This window comes from Amblyomma americanum, chromosome 10 (assembly GCF_052857255.1).
Source record: "Amblyomma americanum isolate KBUSLIRL-KWMA chromosome 10, ASM5285725v1, whole genome shotgun sequence".
NCBI classification, from domain to species: Eukaryota; Metazoa; Arthropoda; class Arachnida; order Ixodida; family Ixodidae; genus Amblyomma; species Amblyomma americanum.
The window spans coordinates 62,727,259-62,749,421 of record NC_135506.1 but is presented as its reverse complement, the minus strand read 5'-3'; the positions used below and the strand labels follow the sequence as shown (position 1 = coordinate 62,749,421).

At 47.2% G+C, this 22,163-nt stretch overlaps 1 protein-coding gene across 8 annotated transcripts in view; it reads left to right on the top strand.

Annotated features, from left to right (window-relative positions):
* Window positions 1-22,163, top strand: part of mahj (LisH and WD40 domain-containing protein mahjong) — a 74,653-nt gene that overhangs the window by 28,158 nt on the left and 24,332 nt on the right. For all 8 annotated transcript variants that reach the window (XM_077640820.1, XM_077640819.1, XM_077640817.1 and 5 more), the window contains exons 11-21: window positions 1,823-2,236; window positions 3,009-3,395; window positions 6,336-6,438; window positions 7,411-7,530; window positions 8,669-8,740; window positions 9,869-9,950; window positions 10,842-10,981; window positions 12,188-12,269; window positions 12,422-12,537; window positions 17,652-17,744; window positions 19,897-20,228. In XM_077640820.1, coding sequence (XP_077496946.1) covers window positions 1,823-2,236; window positions 3,009-3,395; window positions 6,336-6,438; window positions 7,411-7,530; window positions 8,669-8,740; window positions 9,869-9,950; window positions 10,842-10,981; window positions 12,188-12,269; window positions 12,422-12,537; window positions 17,652-17,744; window positions 19,897-20,228 — 1,941 coding nt within the window. The remainder of the gene's footprint in view (window positions 1-1,822; window positions 2,237-3,008; window positions 3,396-6,335; window positions 6,439-7,410; window positions 7,531-8,668; window positions 8,741-9,868; window positions 9,951-10,841; window positions 10,982-12,187; window positions 12,270-12,421; window positions 12,538-17,651; window positions 17,745-19,896; window positions 20,229-22,163) is intronic.

Here is a 22,163-nt window from a genome sequence, read left to right as displayed (position 1 = left end):
GTGCGCAGTTGAGAGTAAAAAAAAAGGTAAATTCTTCCAAAAGAGCACACAGAATAGCTGAATGCTTCTAGGTAGAGCCGTACAGCAAACATAAAATTGCAACCACACCCTGGCAACCCTGTTTCTCATTTGTCTCACCTTTATTGATGGTGCTATATTACTGGGGGTGTCGACTTACAATCGAAACCAAACTTTGAATTTTCAGATGTAAAAAAGCGGGTAGACTTAGAGTCTTGCAAATACGATACTTACTGCAAACGCAAGTACGTATTTACACAATTGTAAGTCGACCCCCCACATCACATTTAAGAAAAAAAAAAAAACTTTGGAGATCGTTTACGCTTAGCCTTTAATAAAAGAACGCGATAGCACTATCCTGCGGCCTTCGCTTATCGCCAGCCGCTATCAGCTGCCGCGCACGTGCGCCCGTGGGCGCATTCCAAAACGAAAATGTATTAATCACTGGACTATTCGTCCACACTTGCGCCATCATCCTCACTAGCACTGCTGTCGTGATAGCTGCTGCGGTACCACAGCTCGTCGTTTTAACATCGTCGTGGAATGCCACACTTCGCAAACAGCCACATCACTACATCGCGTGGAACAGGTGAAAATATTGCCTCGCTGCAGCTGCCACACCTGTATCACCCGTCGCGAACCAGTCACCCATTTTGGTTTCTGCTGGACAAAAAAAAAAAAGACAGTTGAAAAGAGCATTAATCTTGGCTACACAGGAAATAGGTGTTCCGTTGCTTCAGGCAACATTTGCTCATTAGTGTGTTCTAATTGAGCCATTCTTTCATCAATAAACAGTGATCATTAGGGCTTCGTTTTAGTCTTATCTGTAGGCCCAGATTTGCTTAGCAGGGATACAGTTCCCCTTGCCAGATTCTCATTGTTGTCCAAAACAAATTAATGATGATTTCTTGCAATTGCAGTTGATTTTTGATAACTTGAATTTGAAGGGGTTTAAAAATCCGTTTCAGTTACACCAGACTCTCATTAATGAAATTCAAACTTCAATGGACCAGAGATTTTTGTTTCAATTATCAATAATATGATCTAGGATCTAGGACTAACGTGATTTGCTTTATTTATATCTATGCATACAACAGTATTTTAGAACCTTTTCTCTTTGCAGACAGCTAAAGCGTTAGCACAACAGAAAAATTTGGGTGAGAGGCACTGATATAGCAGATAAAGTAGTCTCCAACTGGTTGTTTGCTTGAAAAAAGTAATCAGTACAGTAGAATCTCGCTGTTGCGTTTTTCACAGAACCGTGGAAAAATAAAATGCCAGCTGGGAAGCGTAGTGTCAGTGTACAGCCCATGAAAACAAAAATGTAGGTCGTTGCCTGCCTTTCTTTTTTTTAGAGTGCTAGACTTAGGGCCCCCGCTCACCAATTTTGCCGATGTTTATCTGAATGAAGCCTGATTGACTCTTGACAGGTGGTTTACCTGCCAACCGTGGCAGGGTGGAGCCTGCCTGAAAGCATTGAAGCAGGGCTGAAAGTTGGCATAAGTGAATTAAATGAAACCATGGTATGAATTAAGTGGCTTTAAATACACCCGGCCAACTAAGTTTTGACATTTGTTTGAATTAACTGAAATTGCGAATTATCAGTTTGGATTATTGCAAGTGTAATGTATGTGGAGTTCGAACTAGTAAGGGCCCTTTTAATACTCTTACGGAAGCAAAAGTGTCACTTTGAATAAACCGACAATTCAAATTATGCGAGTTCAGTTAATGAGAGCCCCCTGCATGGTAAGTAATTAACCAAGAGCAAACGCAGCAATGTGTGCGTGCTTACATGCAAATCCAGGTACGCCTTGTGGCTGTTGGAGCGGTCGCACGACTCCAGCCGTTGCCATGCCACCATGTTTTTCGGGCTGGCCTTTCCCTTTCGCTCGCTGCTGGAGCTGTTTGACCAGCAGGACGGCCTGCGCAAGCTGCTCAACGTCATGAGCACGCTCGACGTCTTTGTGCGCGGCAGCAGCAACGACTCGGCGACGCCCTCGGACGACCAGGTGTTTGCCAGCCGGCAGACGGCGCGCCACGTGTGCGTGGCACTCAAGCGCTACTTTGAGGCGCACCTGGCCCACCGGGCAGACCACCTGCGGCGATCACATGCCCGCAATGCCACCACGGTCAGCTGCAGTAGTATCAGCGCCAGCGGGTCGTCAACCTCCCCACCACCCTCGCAGTCAACCTCCACGACGACCCCATCTTTGTCGAGGTTAGTTCGAGCAACCTTACGTGGCTGCTGGGCAAAGCCTATTTTATTGACAAGCCGAGGCGCCTAGATGCATGAAAAATAAGACAAGAATATGTCAAGCCATTCCTAGCAGAAAAGCAGGGTTGTTGATTGGGTACAGATAGGGAGGGGTCTTTACCATGGAAACAGTTGTATGGTTTAAGCACGAAATGCTAGTTGCTCCCATTCTCAGCATTCTGGCAAACGTTGGCTTAAAATTGAAATTGAAACCAGCAGCAAACCAGTGCCAAAGGTATATTCTTTATATTTTGTTAACAAGCCTGAAGCTTTAGACTACTTGTTGAAACGGCCTGTAATTTTGTTTGTAACCGGGAAGTAGCACATGTTTCATGCGTCTCTTGACAGGAGGTGACAAGGGTGGTAATAGTGTAATAGTAATTTCTCAACAACTATACTAGCTAGCTTAAAATAAAATGCAGCTCTGAAATCAGCCTAAAAAGTTGTGTATATGTGCCATATTTGGCTGCATTTCAGTCATAAATAACGAAAACAGTACTAATTGCCATGTCTCCCTTGAATGGTTTTTCTAACGTCAAATCTTATGGGAAACCAACTAAATGTTTTCGCAATGTTCGTCTCATCCGAGTATTCACCTTAACCGAATTCATCTTAACAGGAATTTACTGTATTTGTGACCTGTCATAGAATATGCTTTGTTGGTCTGGCAAAGCAATTCATGCTGGCACTTTCCCTTGATGGCAAGAGAACTGCAATTCTTCGATGCGTGCCGCAGGAGTCACGAGCCATGGTCGTCTTCATCTGGTGCTGCGACGACCGCCATGACAATGGCAGCAGGGCCCACAACACCCATTGGATCCCGGTGCCGGGCTGCGCGCTTCACGGCCGAGGCAGTCACGGAGAACATGTGGACCTTGCTGGAGCTGCTGCCCGCGCGTGCCCGCTGGGCACCCGTTGACGAGCTGGTGCGGTTGGGCGGGGTCTCGCTGCTGCTGCAGACAGTGGCGCTCGCCTATGACTGGAACCACTCGGGCAAGGCGGACACAGTGCGCGCCGCCCTAGATGTGCTGGCCGTCTGCGCAGTGGTGCCCCGGGCCCAGGTGGCCCTCTGCCAGAATGTGGCGCTTCCCTCGGGGCAGGTCCGGTCGGCCGCTGGCATGAGGTGTGTGTGCTGGCTGTGTCTGCTTAGGTCTTGATAGCATTTATTTATTTACATTTTACATGTGAACAACTTCGTTTTACTCCAACATTGTTGCCTGGCCAGAATGTTCTAGTATAGCTTTGTTTTCATTTCTCTGTCCTTTTCCACTAATCTCAGTATTGCTGAATGAAGGAAAACTTTCACTGTGTGTGTGTGTGCACGTGCATAGTCTGCGCTTAAGGTATGGCTTGTTCAGAGGAGTAGTTTTTGATGCCTGTCTGGTCACTGGCAAAGATGGCAATAGTTTTGTTGTGTACAGTGTTCTGAACATGTATGCTGCTGTGCAGGTGAATTTGTGTTTGGTTCAGTGCATGAATTTGCTTATTCAGTCCAGTAGCTTTTTACGGGCATCAATGCTAGTGCAATGCTGAAGAAAAAGAGCTTTAAACGGCACTCCAAGCTGACACCAGCTTTGGCCTCCGTACCACTATACCAATGCCACACATGCTTTGTCAGTTCACGGACTGATTTTTGAGACTCCGAAAATTTGGACATGCTTGATTATTCGGACTGCTTCGCAGCAGCATCACCCTGCCCGTAGACCATAATGTATAACTACCGATATTTCGGACACCATGCAACTCCTTGAGCCAACTCATTCAACAGCACTTGCCCCCACCGATGCTGCCCGAAGCATGGTTCAACCTGCTGAGCGCCACTTTTGTTTTGGTCTGAGCCTCCTTGCTGCCCCACAAGGTGGCGCTTCAGCAGATGCCTGCTTCTCATCATTGTTTGTGTGTGTTCTGATAAAGTGGTGACTGCAACAGTTTCGGTCTCAGCTTAGCCTCCTAAGCCATAGTCTAGGCAATTCAGCAGCTAACGTTTCTTCCTTTCTTCGTGCACACTGCTGCGAGTAGACCATGTTTTTGGTTTGTGCGACTGGTGATGGTGTGCCATTGTGGTGGTTTGTGTTACGTACTGTGTGAAGGTTGCGGCAAGCCAATGAGGCATATGGAAACATTGTGTCAGGTGTCTAATAGTGCTGACAGTGCCCGTGCAGTGTGCACCAGGGAATGCCGGCAAGCGTGATAAATATGCCACAATGACAGTGGCAAAAAAGACTGTCATCATTCAGCAAGTGCAGAGCAGCTGGTCTTGGAACAGAGTTACTCGGCAATTTAATATTTTGAAGCAATCGGGGGTCTCTGATTATATGGAAAACAAGACCAAGAGTCTCAGCAAAGCAACCAAGTCTTACTCTATCTTGGGAAGAAAAAATTTTAAAGGCTGCAGCCACCTGAAGCTGGAAAAAGCCCTCCACATGTGTGGTTATGTGTTATGGTTGCAAAGCGGATTCCTTTGTTTGGAGACTTTCTGAAGCAGAAGGTGGAGACACTCGCACTGTGGGTGACCATCAAGGGCTTCATGTTCAGTCACGGGTGGCTCCGCAATTTCAAGAACAGATAAGCCCTCGCTTTCAAAAGGACGTGTGGCGAGAGTGGTGCCGTTGGCCGCACCCTTGTTGCAAATTGCCACTTCGACACTCCGTAGTCACGGTTGCACTAGTTTTCTCTAGATTATTTTTTTAGCTGCCGTGAAACAGCACTCTTTATAAGATGCTGCCCAAAAAGAGCCTTTCTGTGTCTGGTGATCCCTGCTGCGACAGCAAGCATAGTAAAATGCACGTCGTCTTGAGAAAGGGAAGGCAGTAAAAGAGCAGTCAAAAGCACAGGAGGGAAGAAAAGTGTGAACGGTCGCAGCACTGGGAAGCTCTAGGCACTGAGCTGCGCGGGCTAGGAGTGGAGGTGCAACAGCACTGCATTTGGGGTTTTGTCATGCCTGATTGTGTCGTGTGCGTTTCCCAACTATTGCCTTTTAAAAGGGGTCATGACAAGGTCTTCCAAGAAATCGTGCTTTTACATTGCAGCTACTAGCCATGACATTATCAGTAGGGCTCTATGCGCGCATTTGAGCTTGAAATTGCAATTTGAAGTTATCGGCTCTAAGCCTCTGCCCGTGGCAGCGACGGCCATATTGAAGCAGCCTGAGTGACTTCGTAACCAGAACGCGCCGTCATCTGCTGCAAAGCTGCCGCGCTCACGGTTAGTGCGGAGCAGAGCGTGTGCCTACTTGAGTCCGGCCATGGCACATTGTGGTGAAGTCTCCAAGATCGGGCAGAAGCTAGACAGAAAAGCTAAGGACACAGGCCTTTATCCCCCTGATGTGGGGTGTGGGCTCCTCAGCGCTTTAGCAACTCCGCATTGTATCTCCAACTTCCCCCCTTCACCCCTCCGCAACCCTAACCTGAACAACCAACAACCCTCTCCCCTATGCTCACTACTCGCAGTTTAGTCATTCAGTCACGAGCAAGCACGTGACCGTCGGCTTATGTCATCACGAAACGCTAGCGCACCAGTGTTCCCCAACTGGCAAACGGTTCAGGATAACTTTTAAAAATTCAATTACAAATTACTTGCTGCACCAAATGAGCCCATGTTTTGTCCACTTGTTCAGAGATACATAGCAAACAACATGCAATAAGCAGCTGAAGTCTGGAAAATGGTGTCATGACCCCTTTAAATGACATAGAGGCTGCGGAAGACTGACACCATGTTTTTTCAAAGCTTTCGTTCCAATGTGCACAACTCCCCCCTCGCGTTATATTTGTGGCCGGCGTATATTTGTGCGAATGGTACAGTGTTTCCTCAGGATTTGGATGAAATTAAGAACTGTATAACAAACAGTGATGACTCAAAATAAAATTGTTTGCACATAATAGGAAGCGCACCCTATTTGCAGCATGAAGGATGCTAAATTTGTCTCAAACAAATCACTGTTAGACATAGCACTTTCTCAGCAAAAGCTGCGCTCTGCAGAAAAAGCACTATGTACACGTTCGTGTATGAAGCACCGTGAAGGGTCAAGTGTAGTTTTGGGTAACAGTTGAGACTTCCTTTTCAGTGTCATTTTGGCGGCTGCTGATGGCGAGATTGTGGCCGATCCTGATGTTCAGCGGTCAGCCCTCAACGTCGTCATCAACTGTGTCTGTGGCCCCATGTCAAGGGTGAGGGAGAGATGCCAGCAGCTCCTTTCTTCAGCATCCTTGTTGTCGTTTTCTTTTTTTTTTGCTTGTTTTGCTTTTTTGTGTATGTGTGCACATGCATGTTTGGGCATGGGCAGTGCGATATACAGTAATATCTTGGTAATTCGGCCCCCATAATAGTACAGTATGCTTTACCACCGGTGTCATCAAAGTTCGCTGATGAAAGTTTGCAGAAATAATGCACAGTAGTGGTAGTTACAAAAAAAAAAAAACGAAATTTGTCAGGAAGGTGTTTACAATTTATTTTCTCTTTTATTTTCATTATTTATGTCTTTGTAACTTTTCCTCTTAAATGGCTGCTCATACGTAATTCGCTGAAACTAGGAGCGTGGAAAGGCACGTTTACATTACTGACTTAGAAATAACTGTAAGCCTACACGAACAACTGCGTATGCTGGAATTTTTTGGGGATTTTTTTTCTTTTTCACTTCAATTTGCTGAATGAAAACAAAGGAAAAACGAGCATATGTAGTTTTTCTTGTAGGCTTACATGTCTAATTCCGAGTCTCTTAACATAAATTCGCCTCTCCGTGCCCCTAATTTCAGCGCTCTGTGAACTGCCATTTCAGAGGAAAGGTTACAAAGAAAAGAATAAAAGTAAAAGAAAGTAATTATAAGCATTGTAGTGAGAAACTCCAAAGCTTTTTTTTTTAGCTACTGTTTCTGTGCATTATTTCTGCAAAATTTTGATCAGTGTAGCTTCGAACACATCATTGCTACAACATACTTATTATTGCTACTTTTAAAGTCTTCCCACCCAAAGTCGTCAGCTGTGTAGAGGATATTGGAAGAAGTGGGTTTTTCTGTTTCAAAACCGTTGCTACACCTGCAGAAGACTTGCTTGTCATGATGGCATGCTGGATGTGTTTGCTGTGTGTGTTTGTTTGTCGCATATTTTATTTTCTTTTGCCGGCATGGTACTGGTGGCGACAGCTGGGAGGCACCGTGGGCCGCGTGGTGTCGGGCAGCGTGCGGAAGCGGGCAGCCATCAAGAGCGGTGAAGACTTGCTGAGCAAGATGTGGAACTGCGTCCGGGCCAACAATGGCATCATGGTACGGAACAAGCAGTTTGCTGCCTGTTTTTGACATCCTAAAGTGCAGCCTGAACTTTGTGTTTGTGGTAGTTTAGATTGTCTATTCGTTTATTATCTCTCATCATCTCTGGTAGAGTGCATGTGGTGTCACTATATGACATCACGGTTCGGACTATTCAGCGTAGGAATTGCAGAGACATCTTGCATGGTGGGGCCGCATGCTGAACGTTCAGCGTAGTGTGGTGTTATAAAAACAGGCAATGTGCCCTTAACTGCTGTCATTCTAAAAGAAACGGTGGAAGGGCTGAAGAACACTAGGCTTAGTCAGACAACTATGCACTGCCTTCTTTCAAGAGGCAGCTGGGCTACTTGGTGTCGCATTGCTTTAGATCGCAAACCAGTGCACAGGAATAGAATAGAAAAGGAATAGAAAAATGCTGATGATGTCTTATTCTATCCCTGCCCTTGTCCGGGTGTGCTTGGCCGTAATCTAAAGCTGCTTTTCTCTTCTGTGCCCTGCATTCTTGTGCTGCATTGCATTGTTTTTTGTATTGTTTTTTGTTCGAATTTCAAGGCCACAGAGAAACCTGCCCCAATAGCCATGCTTGCACGTGGCTTCAGCTATCCAAAGGGCCTGCACTGTGCGCTTTCTCAGATGTAGTGATGAGAATGCTGATGGCTTGCATCATTGAGAGTAGGCATTAGCATGAAGAAGCTAGTAAAGAGGCAGCCTCGCTCAACCTGGCGCTGTGCGGAGAGATGCCAGTTTTTAGTGTCCTTGCTGTGCTTTGGGGCTTCAAAGTTATGAGTGTTTGTCTAGCTTGTGCTTCTCGGGCTGTTGCTTTGATGGCACCTCTTCGAGCCTTCTGTCACACTGTTTTCCGCTTTCTCGTGAAGTTCAGCACGCTTGTGTAAAAATATTCAGCCTGAAAACCCACTGCCTCTGAGCATTTGTACTGAAAATTTCTGCTCCAGTGTTTTCTCAGGTCTGTAATGTAAGCCTGGAATTTTGATTGATAACGTCAGAAATATGTCTGTGCAGTGTGTGGTTGCTGTTGAGGGGGGTAGGTGGCATCAAGCTGGAAATCGTGTGTTCATCGATGCTGTGTGACCAGCATGTTCAGCCGTGGTAAACATCTTCCTGCTTCTTGTTGCAGGTGCTGCTCAATTTGTTGACCGTGAAGAGCCCGATCACGGATGCAGATTCCATGCGTGCCCTTGCCTGCAAGGTGGGTCTGTCAATCTCTGTCATGGAGCCGTTGTCTCCTCCGAACAAAGTCTGCTTGATTGATTGTTGGTTTTTCTTTTTCTGTTGGTTTTTCTTTTTCTGCTTGTTCAGTAGTTAACAGGGAGCATTTGCCTTATGAAACTTAGCATTAGCGTATCATTATGTTCGAAATGTAAACTAAAGTCCTTTGTGCGTGAACCTAATTCCCTCAGTGCACTATCATCTAAAACTTCAACGGTTGTAATTCGAGAACATTGCCCATGCCCTCAGTAACATTGCTGGGCACACAGTGTGAAGTCCACAGATAAGAGTTAAAAGAGGTGACTGCCGTGAGGAATGGTTGTGAACTACTTTGACTAAGAGAATTTACTTAATCTGTATGATGTTGTGTCAGTGTGAGAGATGAAGCATCATAGACCTATCTTGCATATTAGGAGAGTGCTGATTGTTTCAAGGTCCAGCAAGTGCCTGAAATTTATCAGGTTTAGTTAGTCTGTCTTGGACCAGCAAAGGTTTTCATTTCCTTCTTAGGTCTCAGAATATTGTTCCATGCATTAGCTGTGCATTTCACTAGCCACTTGCTATTGAGCTCCTGTACGTATGGGATAATGGAATTTTTCTAGAATTTGTTGCATCCAAGAAAGCCCAAATGCCCTTTGTAGAGCCACTCGGCAACCCATTGACAGAAAATTTCGTGGTTGTTTCCTTGTTAATCAACAACTGATTACCGTCAGATTACAGAGAGAGAAAATTGCCTAGCGTCTTTGCAATTATGCTTTGTGTGTACGCTGATTTTTTTTTTTCCTGATGTGACGGCGCTCACACTAATTGTATTGAGAATGTGCAGCAATGCTTCGTGCACTGTCGCTGACTCTATGACAGTCAGGTGTGCTCAAACTTGCAGTGGCGAGTAACGTTAGGGAGTGGCTGCTAGCAGCGGCCATACTGATTCAGCGTCTAGCAGCAGTGTTTCTGCTGTTATCTGAATTGCTCATTTGTTTTGGCACATGTAAGTTCTCCCAAAAAGTTTGCTTTGATTGCCACCTGCACATGACTGCCCTTGTTAAAGAATGAAGGGTGCTCTGTGCATGCTCTCAGCTCTGCCTCTCCCATTTGTTCAACACTGCAGGCTCTGTGTGGCTTGGCTCGCTGCAGCACGGTGAAGCAGATCATCAGCAAGCTGCCGCTCTTCACCAACGGGCAGCTCCAAGGTGAAGAAGACACAGGGCCTCTTGTATACTTTACACGAATCGTGGATGTCGAGACTTGGGGTGCATGTCTAGCTTTGTAAAGATGTGCCTGTGCAATGCCAAGGAGGAAAAGCCTTGGGCCATATTCTTGAGCAGCTGTTTTTTTTTTTTTCTTGGATTCACTTTTGATTTCAAAACTAATCCAGTGGCTCACTGCATCAAAGGGCAGTAATGTATGTCCTTGGAAGTGCTGTGCTAGATGTGTTGCAGCAGGCTGGTGTAGCCTCTAGGCCATTGTCCTCATCCACTTCCACATCATGTTGCAGCATTAGTGGTTCACTTAGAGAGTGGGCTGTTTGTTCCACAGGTCTTTCCGGAGACTGTTCCTGTCTCTGAGTCATGCAGGTGCACTTGACGGTCATGCCTAGTCAGTGTCGACAGAAGGCATGCGTCCACTCATGCATGTCCAGCTCAGCATGTCCAGCTAAGCTGCTCCAGACAGCGGTCACGCACTGAGAATGACATCCTCAAGAGTCACTATGAGAATATGACCTTAGGCTTATTAGAATATGACCTTAGGCTGCAGTTGCATGCTAGAGATGTACAGTGAACTGGTCAGTGAGGTAGTCTTTTGCTGCCTGGTTAGCTCTAGTAGTACTGTGAGGTAATAGTAATGGTCAGTATCAATACCACCCCTTTAAAGGGGTGGTATTGAAAGTAAGCTTCACTGAAAGTATTGAAAGTAAGCTTCACTGAAAGTTAGCTTCAGTTGAGAAACCTCATTGGTATGAGTGCATGAATTTAATGATTGGAAGCTGCACATGTAGTGGCTTCTACCAACTGCTGCACCATTCTGGCAATGTTGTTTGCAAGCTTAGAACACCTTTGGGCGTTGCTTCCCTGTGGTCGCAGTGCTCATGCGGGAGCCCATCCTTCAGGACAAGCGTCAGGAGCACGCCAAGTTCTGCAACTCGTGCATCGAACTGGTGGAGAGGGTGACCGGCGCCCCCTTGAGTCCCGGGATGGAGTCGTCGCTTGCCAAGATCAACAAGGTATGCGTGCTGCTTTCCTTGTGTGCAACATCATGTGTGTGCATGCGGCCATATGCATATGCACATGCACACCTGTGTCTGTCCTTTTGGTTGGGGGCATACACACTGACCTAGCAGTTGCACAGTAGTGAGTTTAGAGTAAGTGACCCTATCCTTTTGCTTCAGATGGCATGTCAACACAGATGGGTCCAGTCGGTGCGGATTAGTTTTTGTTGGATTCATCATTTTTATGCAACTCTTTATGTAGTTCTTTTCTTCAGAAGTGGTTCAAGGTGTGACTTTTTTTCTTTCTCCTGAATGATACAAACTGAGTGCTGAAGTGGTGAACACCACTTTACAGTGTGCAGAATTTGAGGTGACAGGTGGACTGTGTCTTGACGAGTGAAGTACAGTAAAACCTCGTTGATACGTTCCCGGTTCATACGATTTCCCGGTTCGCATGCTGAAAATCGCGGGCATTAAAAATTTCCCATAGGGTTTCAATATATTTTTCCCGGCTACTACGTGTAAAATTTCGACGAATTGTGGTCGTATAACACGTTTATTGAGCAACCGCACATGTGCAAACATACAAGTGGTCCGAACAAGAGGGCATGCGACGTTTTTTCCGGCAGTCACCCGTCGTGGTGGCTTCTCTGCTGTTCCTTGACGCAACGAGACGAAGCACCACCACGACAACCAAGAACAAAAAAATAAAAACGAAGCGCTAGCATTCGTGATGGCCTTTTCTGTGGGGATGCCATGTGAAGAGGAGAAATGCTGGGGTTACTTCGCGGTGCATAAGGGAAAGGAGGCGAAGCTTCTGCGAACTACAGCGGTGTGCTTGTATACGAATGGGCCGGGTCTGTGAAACTCAGCTTAAAAAGCAAAAATGCTGCTACAATCAGCCGCCGCGATGGCTTTCCCACAGTACTTGGGAGCAAAGGCGCGAAGCATCCGAAAATGACAAGGAAAAGATTTTGGTTACTTTCGTCATTGCCGTCGACGGACCGGATACGTTAACGAATTCCCTTCCGCGCTGAAGATAGCGCGAATGCGGACTGAATTCAGCGAGCACTGGAATAGGATCTGTTCAGCTCTTGTGCCAAGAAATGCCAATCAACATTTTTCCATCTTGACAACACTGTTCATCTTGACTCTGGCTGAGAACACCTCTGTGCCATGCACTGAATTCATGCATCCCCTTTCTGTCTCGCGTGCTTTCAGTCTGAGGTGGTGGCACAGACCAAGATCAGCTACCGCGAGAAGGACCTTCTCCAGCTGATATACCAACACCTGCTAGCCAAAGGTAGGTAACCGTTTTCTTTTGTCTCCCGCGGTCGGCTGTTCTTATTTCTACCGCCATGTTCGCCCATATTTGAGCTGCCCCTCACTGTGCTGTTGTGAGGGCCTATTTGTGGACAAGTTGTCAGGAACTCCTTTCCCCCGCCTTCCTGGCAGGTCTGACGGACACGGCCACCCTGTTGCAAAAGGAGGCAGGACTTCCCTCAAGGCCCACCTGCGGGAGCTCGGCGCAGCCGCAATGGTCTGCGAACGCAATTTGCACGCCCCGAACGGTAAGCCGTTCTTTTTTGATTTTTCCTTGTGCGCTGTTTTGTACGGCTGGTAAAATAGGCCCTGACCTAAGGCAGGATGCTGCAGTTTGATTAGCCACCACTACCCCAAAGCTTGTGGGAAAGCTTCTGTAATTTTGGGCATGTTGTGGCCATAACTACTTGACGCTGAAGCAACACAGCCCTGCATTTATACGCTGTTTGAACAAAATCAAGAATATCAAAATGCATATTGGTTAAGGTTTCATATTATATATGGCCCGTAATTTAATGTCTCATGTGGTACCCTTGAGGTTCAGATAAACAAAAAAAATAAATGGTACCGTAAAATCCGGAATATAGGTCAAATTTTCTTTCAAAAATCATGGTGAAAAGTCGACTCCCGTCTTATATACCTGTCATTGGCGGAAAAACTATGGAAGTCTTCCAACAATGGGCGGCTGTAGTCAGCAGCCATTTTGCATTTTCGTTGTTGCAAAGCTGTTTTGTTAAAAGGCTGCTTTTTCACATTTCGTTTCAAAATGAGTGGAAGCCGACGGCAGTTCACCGTCGCCTTCAAGAAAAACGCGATTGAGTACGCGGAAGCTCACAGCAACCTGGCTGCAAGGCGCGAATTTGGAGTATCCGAAAAGAGCGTTCAGTACGGGTGGAGGCAGAAGCTACGTACTACAATTTGCAGCACCCAGAAGGAAACATCATTTCGTAGGCAGATCGCAGCGTATCCAGAATTGGAAGGAAAGGTTGCGCTGCGTGCAAGATCGCTGCCTGTGACTGCCGAATGCATCCGCGTGAATGCTGTAGAGATAGCGCTTGCCTCTAGACTCACGAGGGCGCAATTAAGGGCTCGCCATTCTGGGTGCGGCGATTCATGAAGAGGAAGGGCTTTGCTCTATGGCCCCATACTTCTGTGCGCCAGAAACAAACACGCGGGTGGATGGCCGCGCAATGCTGCTAAAAAATTGGCTGGGTGTACATACAAGCAGCATTTAAATGAAAATAAATACCATTGTATCAAATACCAAATAAAGTCTCCGGCGTGGTTTGCGAAGCAGACAACAGCGATCCGCTGTGGTTGCCAGCTTGCCCGCTGCCGCAGCAGCAACCAATGGGGAGGCACCTTTCAGACCGGCAGCCAATTGGAGGCCCGCTTTCATCTTAGGGCCCGTGTGACCACCCCTGGCATACCCGCGCCTCTTTTGTGTTTGTACAACTGTTAAAGATGGTGACGACTGAAGAATTCAGAAACTGAGCGGCGGAACTTTGAGCTTTCAAACGATACCAAAATGGCGGCGCTCGGTGGTGGGAAAGACTAGATATGGCACCGCGATCTACTGTGATTTGACGCGATTTAAAACTGTTTTCTCGCCCTGCGCATTGAAAAATTAATTTTTTCGGTCACTTTCAGTGCGTTTTCAACGAAACCATTTTGATACAAATTAGGCGTTGCAGATACCGAAACACATGGTTTTCAGGGATCGATTTTTTCCGCGATTTTCCGATTTTCGCGATCTAATCCCCATGTCCTCCCTTAAGTTTCTAACAGGGAAGTAATTACTCGTAAGTGTCCACCCAAGCTCAGCCGTACGGCTACAAAGGAAAGCTATACAGCTTCCACAGAAGCTTTGCAGTTGTAGAAAAATTCATCCTTGTCTAGGATTTGATCCAGAACACCAGACGGTTGAAATTTTCGGAGCCCTTCACTGCGGCGTCTCTCATAGCCGGAGTCACTTTGGGACGTTAAGCCTCCATAAACCATAAACCAAACCAGTACTAACAAGCTAACCAGGATGTCTAGCACGTACAGTCATCCGCAGACTTGTCTTGAGTGTTCTAATGACACGGGGGGAGTGTACCAGCGTCATTTACGAGTAGCCTAGGGCTCAAAACAAGACTGTATCACGCATGCGCTTATTTATTTCCTCATGTCCTTAAAGCCTATATCAGGTCCACCAGGGTGTGGCAACTTTCATAAATGCACAGCAGAGCGTGCTGCTTGAGTACTCTAGGCAGGCATGTATGGTAGGCTATATATGGTAGGGCGGGACCAAAATGATTGACAGTTTGAACTGAGAATGGTGATACAGTTAAAACTCGATTTAACGAAGTTGAGGGGAGCCGTGAATTATTTCGTTAAATTGAATGAGGCATTTCTTGGGCACATAATTCAGTACATTCGATTACAGTAAAACCTCGTTAAAACGTACCCGCTTAAACAGTACTTTCGTTTTAAAAGTAGTAAAGTCAAGTCCCCGACTGAGCACCCATTGAACATAATGCATTTTGCATCCGCATAAACCGTACCAGCTTATCGCGGTCGTATCGGTTAGCACGTACCATTTTCACTTTTCATTGCACTCGCGCGTGACGAATTCACGCCGGTAGCACCGACCCAAAGGACGGTTCGGCTAGCGGCGCAACAATCTTCCCTAAATACCGCCAACGGGACGGCAAGCCACACAGCTAATGACAAATTGGCGCCAAAGTTGGTAATCATACAACTAGCGCAATCTTTGGGGGTCCGTATGGTCATCGTCATGACCCCCCGCGCTACTTTCGAGTGGGTAGCGCCAACACCACGACCGGCGCCGCTAGCGCGTATGAAAAGAAACAACAAAAATTCTTACTCGACAAGAAAGGCCCTAGGGGACTACAAATTTATTTTCCGCCAAAGAAGTCGGTGATCTTTGCCTGCGTGCGCTTTGTGAGCAACGGCCGCACCGATTTCTCGTAGGTCTGAAGTGCGTCCAGCGCGTCTTCCGTCCCCTCGTGTGCGCCGGCAAAATGTCGCAGCAGATCGAGAGCATCCATCACCTGACCTGGTGTCGGCACGGGAGCTTCGGCACCTGCAGGGTCGTCGGCAGCGTCTTCAGCCGTCACTCCCTCCACGCTTCCTACAAGCCGCAACATATCGGCATCAGTCAAAACTTCCGTTGTGACTGCGTTTGCGTCGGCGTTCACGTAGTCTGAGAAACTTATGCCTGTGGGCACTTCATCCACTGAGCGAAGGTGTTCCCAGGCATCTTCATCCTCGTGCACGGCGCTCGCGCAGTCCGGACCAGCTTCGGCAGTTTCAGGGCCTAGTGTACCGAAACCGGCAGTCCTGAAGCAGTTGACAATTATCGACGGCCTCAATGCTCTCCAAGCCGCCGCCACCATCTCAACCGCCGTAAAAATATCTATTTTCGTCTCGCGCTTCAGCTCCAGGTTGAGGAGAACTCTGTCGACGACTCGACGCTTGTATGCGCACTTCACGCTATTAATTATCCCTTGATCCAAGGGCTGAACCACGGACGTTGCGTTTGGGGGGAAGTAGCGGAGCTCCACGCTGGTCAGCTCGATGCCGTGCAGTTATCCAGCAACAGGCACACTTTCCTTTTCTGGCGACACATGTTGCTGTCAAATTCCTTCAGCCATGTAGCGAAAATGGCACGCGACATCCACGCCTTTGAATTGGCAACGTACTTCACAGGAAGCTTTTTGGTGCCTTTAAAACAGCGCGGCCTCGCACTCTTTCCGATGACAAGCGGGTCTTGTTTGTCGGTGCCGTCCATGTTGACGCTCAGCAAAAGAGTCAGCCTTTGTTTGCTGTGTTTGCCGCCGTGGCACGCCTGCCCCTTCAGGGCGAGTGTTTTTTTAGGCAGCATTTGGTAGAATAGACTGCTCTCGTCGGCGTTGTAGACGTCGCTGGGGGCATATTTTCCCAGAATGTCGGGCACGTTTTCAGACTGCCAGTCGCCGACTACAGCCATGCTTACACTGCTCGCTTCACCGCTAAGCACTTTCCCGACGATGCCGTGTCGTTCTTTGAAGCGCGACAGCCAGCCGGGACTTGCCTTGAACTCGTTGTCGCGCAGCAAGCACGCGAAAGAGCGAGCTTTTTGTTGGAGCAGGTCTCCACTCACGGGAATACTATTCTTCGCCCGCAAATCCATAAACCAGGCGAAGAGGGCCTCTTCCATTTTGCTTTGAGGAGTGGTCTTCAGCGTTTTTTTGCGCGAGAGATTCCCCGACGAAGTGGCGCGGAGGATGTCATCTTTCCCTTTCAATATTGTGGAGAGAGTACTCGCTGGAATGCCATGTGATGCAGCCACGTCACATTTCTTCTGTCCACTTGTCACAGCACGAATTATGTCCGCTTTCTCGTCCAGGGTAAGCCTTTTTCGTTTCTTGCAGGGCTCCATCTGCTAGTCAGGAGGGTTAGCGGCGCGCTTGCTCGCACACACCACATCCGCGTTCACGATAGCAAGGCTAGACTGATGGAGGCCTAACAAGCTGAGCTTGACAAAGACGTGCGTTCAAAGGCACGGGGAAATCCGCACAAGAGCGAACACAGGGCACAACACACAAACACACACAAAAAAAAACACGCGAACTGCAACAGCGCCATCTATGAAAAGTGGCACGAAACTTTTTTACTGCTGGCGCCATCTCGTGAGCTCGACTCAAAATTAAAACTCGTTTTGCGCCGCGCAGTTTGAAAAAAGCGACGGGATGAAGATGCTCCGCGCTGTTACCGCTGACTCGCAATCAATAAATTTTGGGGTGCTGTCTACAAAATAGACCAAAAATTAACACTTTTTCACCTTTATTTCTCGAAAAAAGGTTCGTTAAATCGGGACAGATCACGGAATCGGTTTCGTTATTTTGGGTTAGTCAAAGCATTGAACCCTATGGGCGTCTGAGGGGGAATTAGGATACCTTCGTTAAATCGAGATTTTCGTTAAATCGGGTTTCATTAAATCGAGTTTTGACTGTAGTTCGCAGGTTCTCCGTTCTCGACAGTATGAGAGCACCTGTCCTGTCACTCCTTCCCCATGTCCTGTCCCTTTCCTAGTGCTATTCTATGAGCTTTAAACGATGGTTGTGCAAATCCACTGCTTGTGTTTTCATTTATCTGCCAGGTGGATGAACCTCGGTTCCGTTACTGTTGCCTCCCAACGGCCCTTCTGAGTTCTCAGATTCTGTGGCAGACGACATCTGCAGTAATGTGGTTGTCTATAGATGCAGTTGAACCAAGGTTATAGCAAGGATGTCCTGGCAGGCACTGAAACTTTGTGAAGGGATTTGGCTGTGTGTACACACCTTTCTCTATTTTTCAACTGCTTGAACCTTTCCAGGTGAGGCCATTGCGGTCGGGGTCGCTGGGGTCTGCCTCCCTGACGCCCAACTCGTCTGCGGAGAAGATTCCGTCCGTGGCCTGTCTAAACAGGGTGAGCAGCAGTGTGCGCATCGCACTAGGCGGCACGACTATAGAGATTTGCATTTGTTATACAAGCAGATTGCACTGTGTCGGCAAGTACGGGATGAAGGTTCTTAACAGGAATTCAGGGCTACAATAGAATTCAAGGAAAACCAGTGTAAGACAGGCAGTGGCACAAAATATGCAGATATTTCTCCTTTCTTTAGATGTGCATATGTGTCCTCCTCATTTTGCTACTACTACCTCATCTTTTTTACTTGGAACTAGTAAAAGTGCTCAGCATCCAGCAGCTTCACTCTTTGTTATCAGGTGTGCAAGATACCATTCAGACAGCAAAGATATATCAAGCTAAATGTTCATTTCACCAGCCTGTGTTCGTCTAAAAAGAAAGGAAGATTGCTGGAAAGATGGCTAAAAAGAACGAAAGATTGTAATTTTTAAATGTTACGATGAGAACTAAAGATAGTGGTGGTAATGGTGGTGGTGATGATGATAGTGCTGGTGACACAGCCTTGAAATATCAAAACTAAATGTGGCTGCCTAAAGTTTGTCCTCTTTTTGCATGGCATTGTACGTTCTAGTGAATGCGGCTGGCATCACAGTGGTTTGAGGGAGTGCTTGAACGTGTTTTTTTTCTGCAGTCTTGGTGACATAAGTGTTTTGTTGTACCGACCCATTTTCAGCATTTTCATGTTCAACCTTTCCTCTTGAGGGGATGCAGTTATGCGAAAGAAAACTTCATGTTTAACTTTGACATTAAGGTGACTTAAATTTAAAGGGACATTCAGGGCAATTCGAAATTTGCCAGTATCGATAGATTACTGCATTCTAATGACTGAGACAGTACCTTCACTGAGAACAGAACTTTTGGTAAAAAGGAATAAAAAAATAAATACAGGTGTCCCTACTGTTGAGCCAAGATATATCGAACCCAGGTGTTCCAAATTGTTTATATCGAACAGTTGGAACACTTCTTGAAAATTCCATCTAAAAGTCTAGTGCTGTTCGCATTTATCGAGCTCTTGTAGGGCACTCGTCAGTCACTTCGCGTGCAGAGATGAGTTGGCTACGCGGCCTTGAATATCTACTGGCAGCGCTTGCACTGTGGAAGCGTGTGACAGGGTGAGCATGGGGTGTGCTTGAAGGTGGCCTTTGGTCTCTTTGGTCTCATTTTCCATGCCACATAGCTGTCATGAGGTGAAGCCTACCTAACAAAGCCTAGCAGCGGCCTATCAATCGCTTCGCTGCCAGAGACATTGCGGAAATCAACTTTACTTCGATTTTAATCAGCAGTTATTCTGTGTATAGTGTGTTGGTAACAGGATTATTATATTCTGATAGGCAGTGGCTCGTTCTTAAGTAGCGACTGCTGCGGCTTCGATGCGAAACAGGTAGGCCTAGCAATGCCTAGCAAGTGGTGCGGTGCCAGCATGCTGACGGGTGGCACGTCGTTGCTAAAGGCATGTCATTAACATGAGCGCAATGTATTCTTGCTTCTAGGTTACAGATAAGGTTACCTACTGGCATTTTTTGTACATTCGAGCCCCCAGCTGCAGTTATAATGAACACTCGATTTTTACGAACGAGGGTGGCGCTGCCATCAAAATACCGTATTTACTCGCGTATAACCTGCACCGAAATTTGAAAAGCGCGTTTAAAAAGCGGAGGCTCGGGTTGTCTGTGAATTTTTTTCTTTGGTGGTGGGGGTCTGCTTTATGGCAATGCGCGGCGGCCTCCGCCGTGTAGTCCGCCATCCCCATCGTCATCGACACTTGTCAGGCCGATGAGGGGCCAACGAAAGGCGTAGCCAGATCCACATTCATAGTCTGTTTATTTTTCCCCACGCCATTGGCCACGTTTTCTTCAGCCAGCGTTGTTGAGCCTAGTGTCAGGCGCTGTTTCGTGTACTACATCCCAGTTTGCACTTTTTGCCTGCTACCCACAATTATAGGCTACCCACAATTATAGGTCCTTGTACTGAAACACTAGTCAGCCCCTTGCAGGGCACATCCTTTCAGTTTAGCCGTCCCCTGTATTGTTTACCTTACCTTCGATTTGCTTGTAGTCTTGTAGTCAGCACTAAACGTGTTGAAAGAAACCCTCTGTGGTGCCACCTACAACATCCTCAGCCAAGCCGTCCCTTCCTCTCTGCCTGCCCACAGAATGGAGCCGTGACACCCATGCGTGGCGGGGATGCGGGCATCGGCCCGCGCCAGCTGCTGGTGAACCACTCGGCGACAACTACCACCACGACCACAGCCGTAGCCAGCGCGAACGCCTCCCCCTCCATGCCGACGTTGCAGAAGCGCGGCGGCACGTACCAGGCATCGCCAGTGCTCAAGCGGCTGTCATACACCTCAACGGGCTCTGCGATGCCCGCCTCGCACCCACCTCACTCCCTGTCGCTGGACACCATCGTCAAGGAGTACCTGCGCAACCAGCACGCCCTCTGCAAGAACCCAGTTGTGGCGTGCCCACCCTTCGAGCTGTTCGTGTGAGTGCAGGCTTCTCTCTTTCCTGGGCTATTGCCTGGCTTGCTTGCTTGCTTGCTTGCTTGCTTGCTTGCTTGCTTGCTTGCTTGCTTGCTTGCTTGCTTGCATGCTTGCTAAGTGTGAGGATCTGTGTGGTTGGATAAATTGAGTGGACAACCCTTGTTAGGGCATTCCTTTTTCGTGAAAGAGGTGTTCTTTTTACCACTGTTTAAGAAAGGCTGGCGGCCTCTGTAACCTCGAAAAGTTTAAGTGTGTAAGCTGCTGAGCACCTTTCAGGTGGGGAAACACTAGAATTAATCTGCATCTGGAGAGGAATGGATTGTATTTAAGAAAATGTTGCCCATGAAGACATGAACGGCAAGAACCCATAGTTGACATATTGAAATATTATTTGGGGGTGGTGTTGAGGCTGGTCTAAAACCACTCATTAGTCTGAAAAACCTTGCCATTCTCATTTTTTTTTGCATTGATTTTTATTTCATGTCAGTAGTTATTGGTTAGTGTGTAAGTTCGTTCAGTTAAAACAGCCTTTCCTTGTTGTGCAAACAGTAGAAAGCTGCTGAACAAAAATGCCCGTGTGCCTGTGGAGAATTGCAGTGCTGAAGGTACTTCCCCCTTTTTTTTTTCTTAGGCAGATCTTAGATTCAAGCCTAATAAGTGATCCCAAGCATAATGTGCCACTTGTTCACAGTGCCTTGGAAGTCTTTAGCTAGTGCACTGGGAATAATGCAGTGGCTGTCTCATAACACTAACCTTCATGATGGGTGTTATGTGACCCCCTATGAGCCCATGACCTTCACCAATCTAGTCTGCTCAAAACCAGCATGGTGTTCTCTTGCGACAGAGGGTTGTCCGAAGCTGGCATGAGCATGGGGTACAAGGCAGTGTGCCTTAATAGAAATGGAATGACAGTGAAAAAGCACAACCCGCTGCTTATGTTGAAGAAAATTAGGGCACAAGATGGCTCTAACATGCACAGGCTCAAGGGCAATGCAGTGCCTAGCAAGCGGATGAACAGTTGAGTGCTCCACGAGCAACAAATTGCACTGCCTGCCGTTGATGCGTGAACATTCAATCACAGTAGCATTGAAAAACATGGTCTGAGTGTTATAGGCGACACATACACGCACAGTAATACACAGTGATAAACACACCTGAAAATATGTTAACCCTGCAGTTGCCAGTGCAAGCATTCGCAGGTATGGTGAGGAATCCTCGTACATCTTTTTATGTGAGATGCTGCATCGCTGTTCAGCACAGTAAAGTTCTGGCACAGATTGGCATGTTTTCTGTCGCTGATTGGGTCTGCCTCGGATTTTAGATCAGCTGGCTGGTTGACATCTTGAGGTGTGCATATCGAACTGTCCATCATACACGCATAGTCCATGTCTTACTTTGAGACATTAAACTCCACTTTCTACAACCTGTTTTTCCAAACCGTTGAAAAGGTCCGGCTACCATTGTATGATGCCTAGTGCCAGGCTCGTCTTGCGCAGTTGCTTCTGCAGGTGGAAAATGTCAGCTATACTCGCGGACAGCTTTTCGTGGCTATGCAGCGGGAAGCTACGAGGCCGAGGCGCAAGGCGCTGTTATCACTCTCCCACGAAAAAGAAAGAGAGGCGTTTAAGCTGATGAGTGCGCCCGTAGCTTCTGCAGCGTAGCCACTAAAAGGTGTACGCGAGTATAGCTGCGTAGTTTTTGTATGTAGAAGTGGTTACCTTGGTGCATGCAACATTTGGTTTTGTTGAGGCACCATGCCTGCTTGGCTGTATCCTTAGACACTGTGCGAAATTAAAAGTGATTGTTTGCCCAAAGTAACCAGAAGGCTTGCAGTGACAGTGTGCTGTAACAGCCTTAGTCATTGACTATGGCAGCATCAAACTGTGCAACCTGCCTTCAGCAGAAAACAAATTGCAACCGTTGAGAAGTAGCTGCAG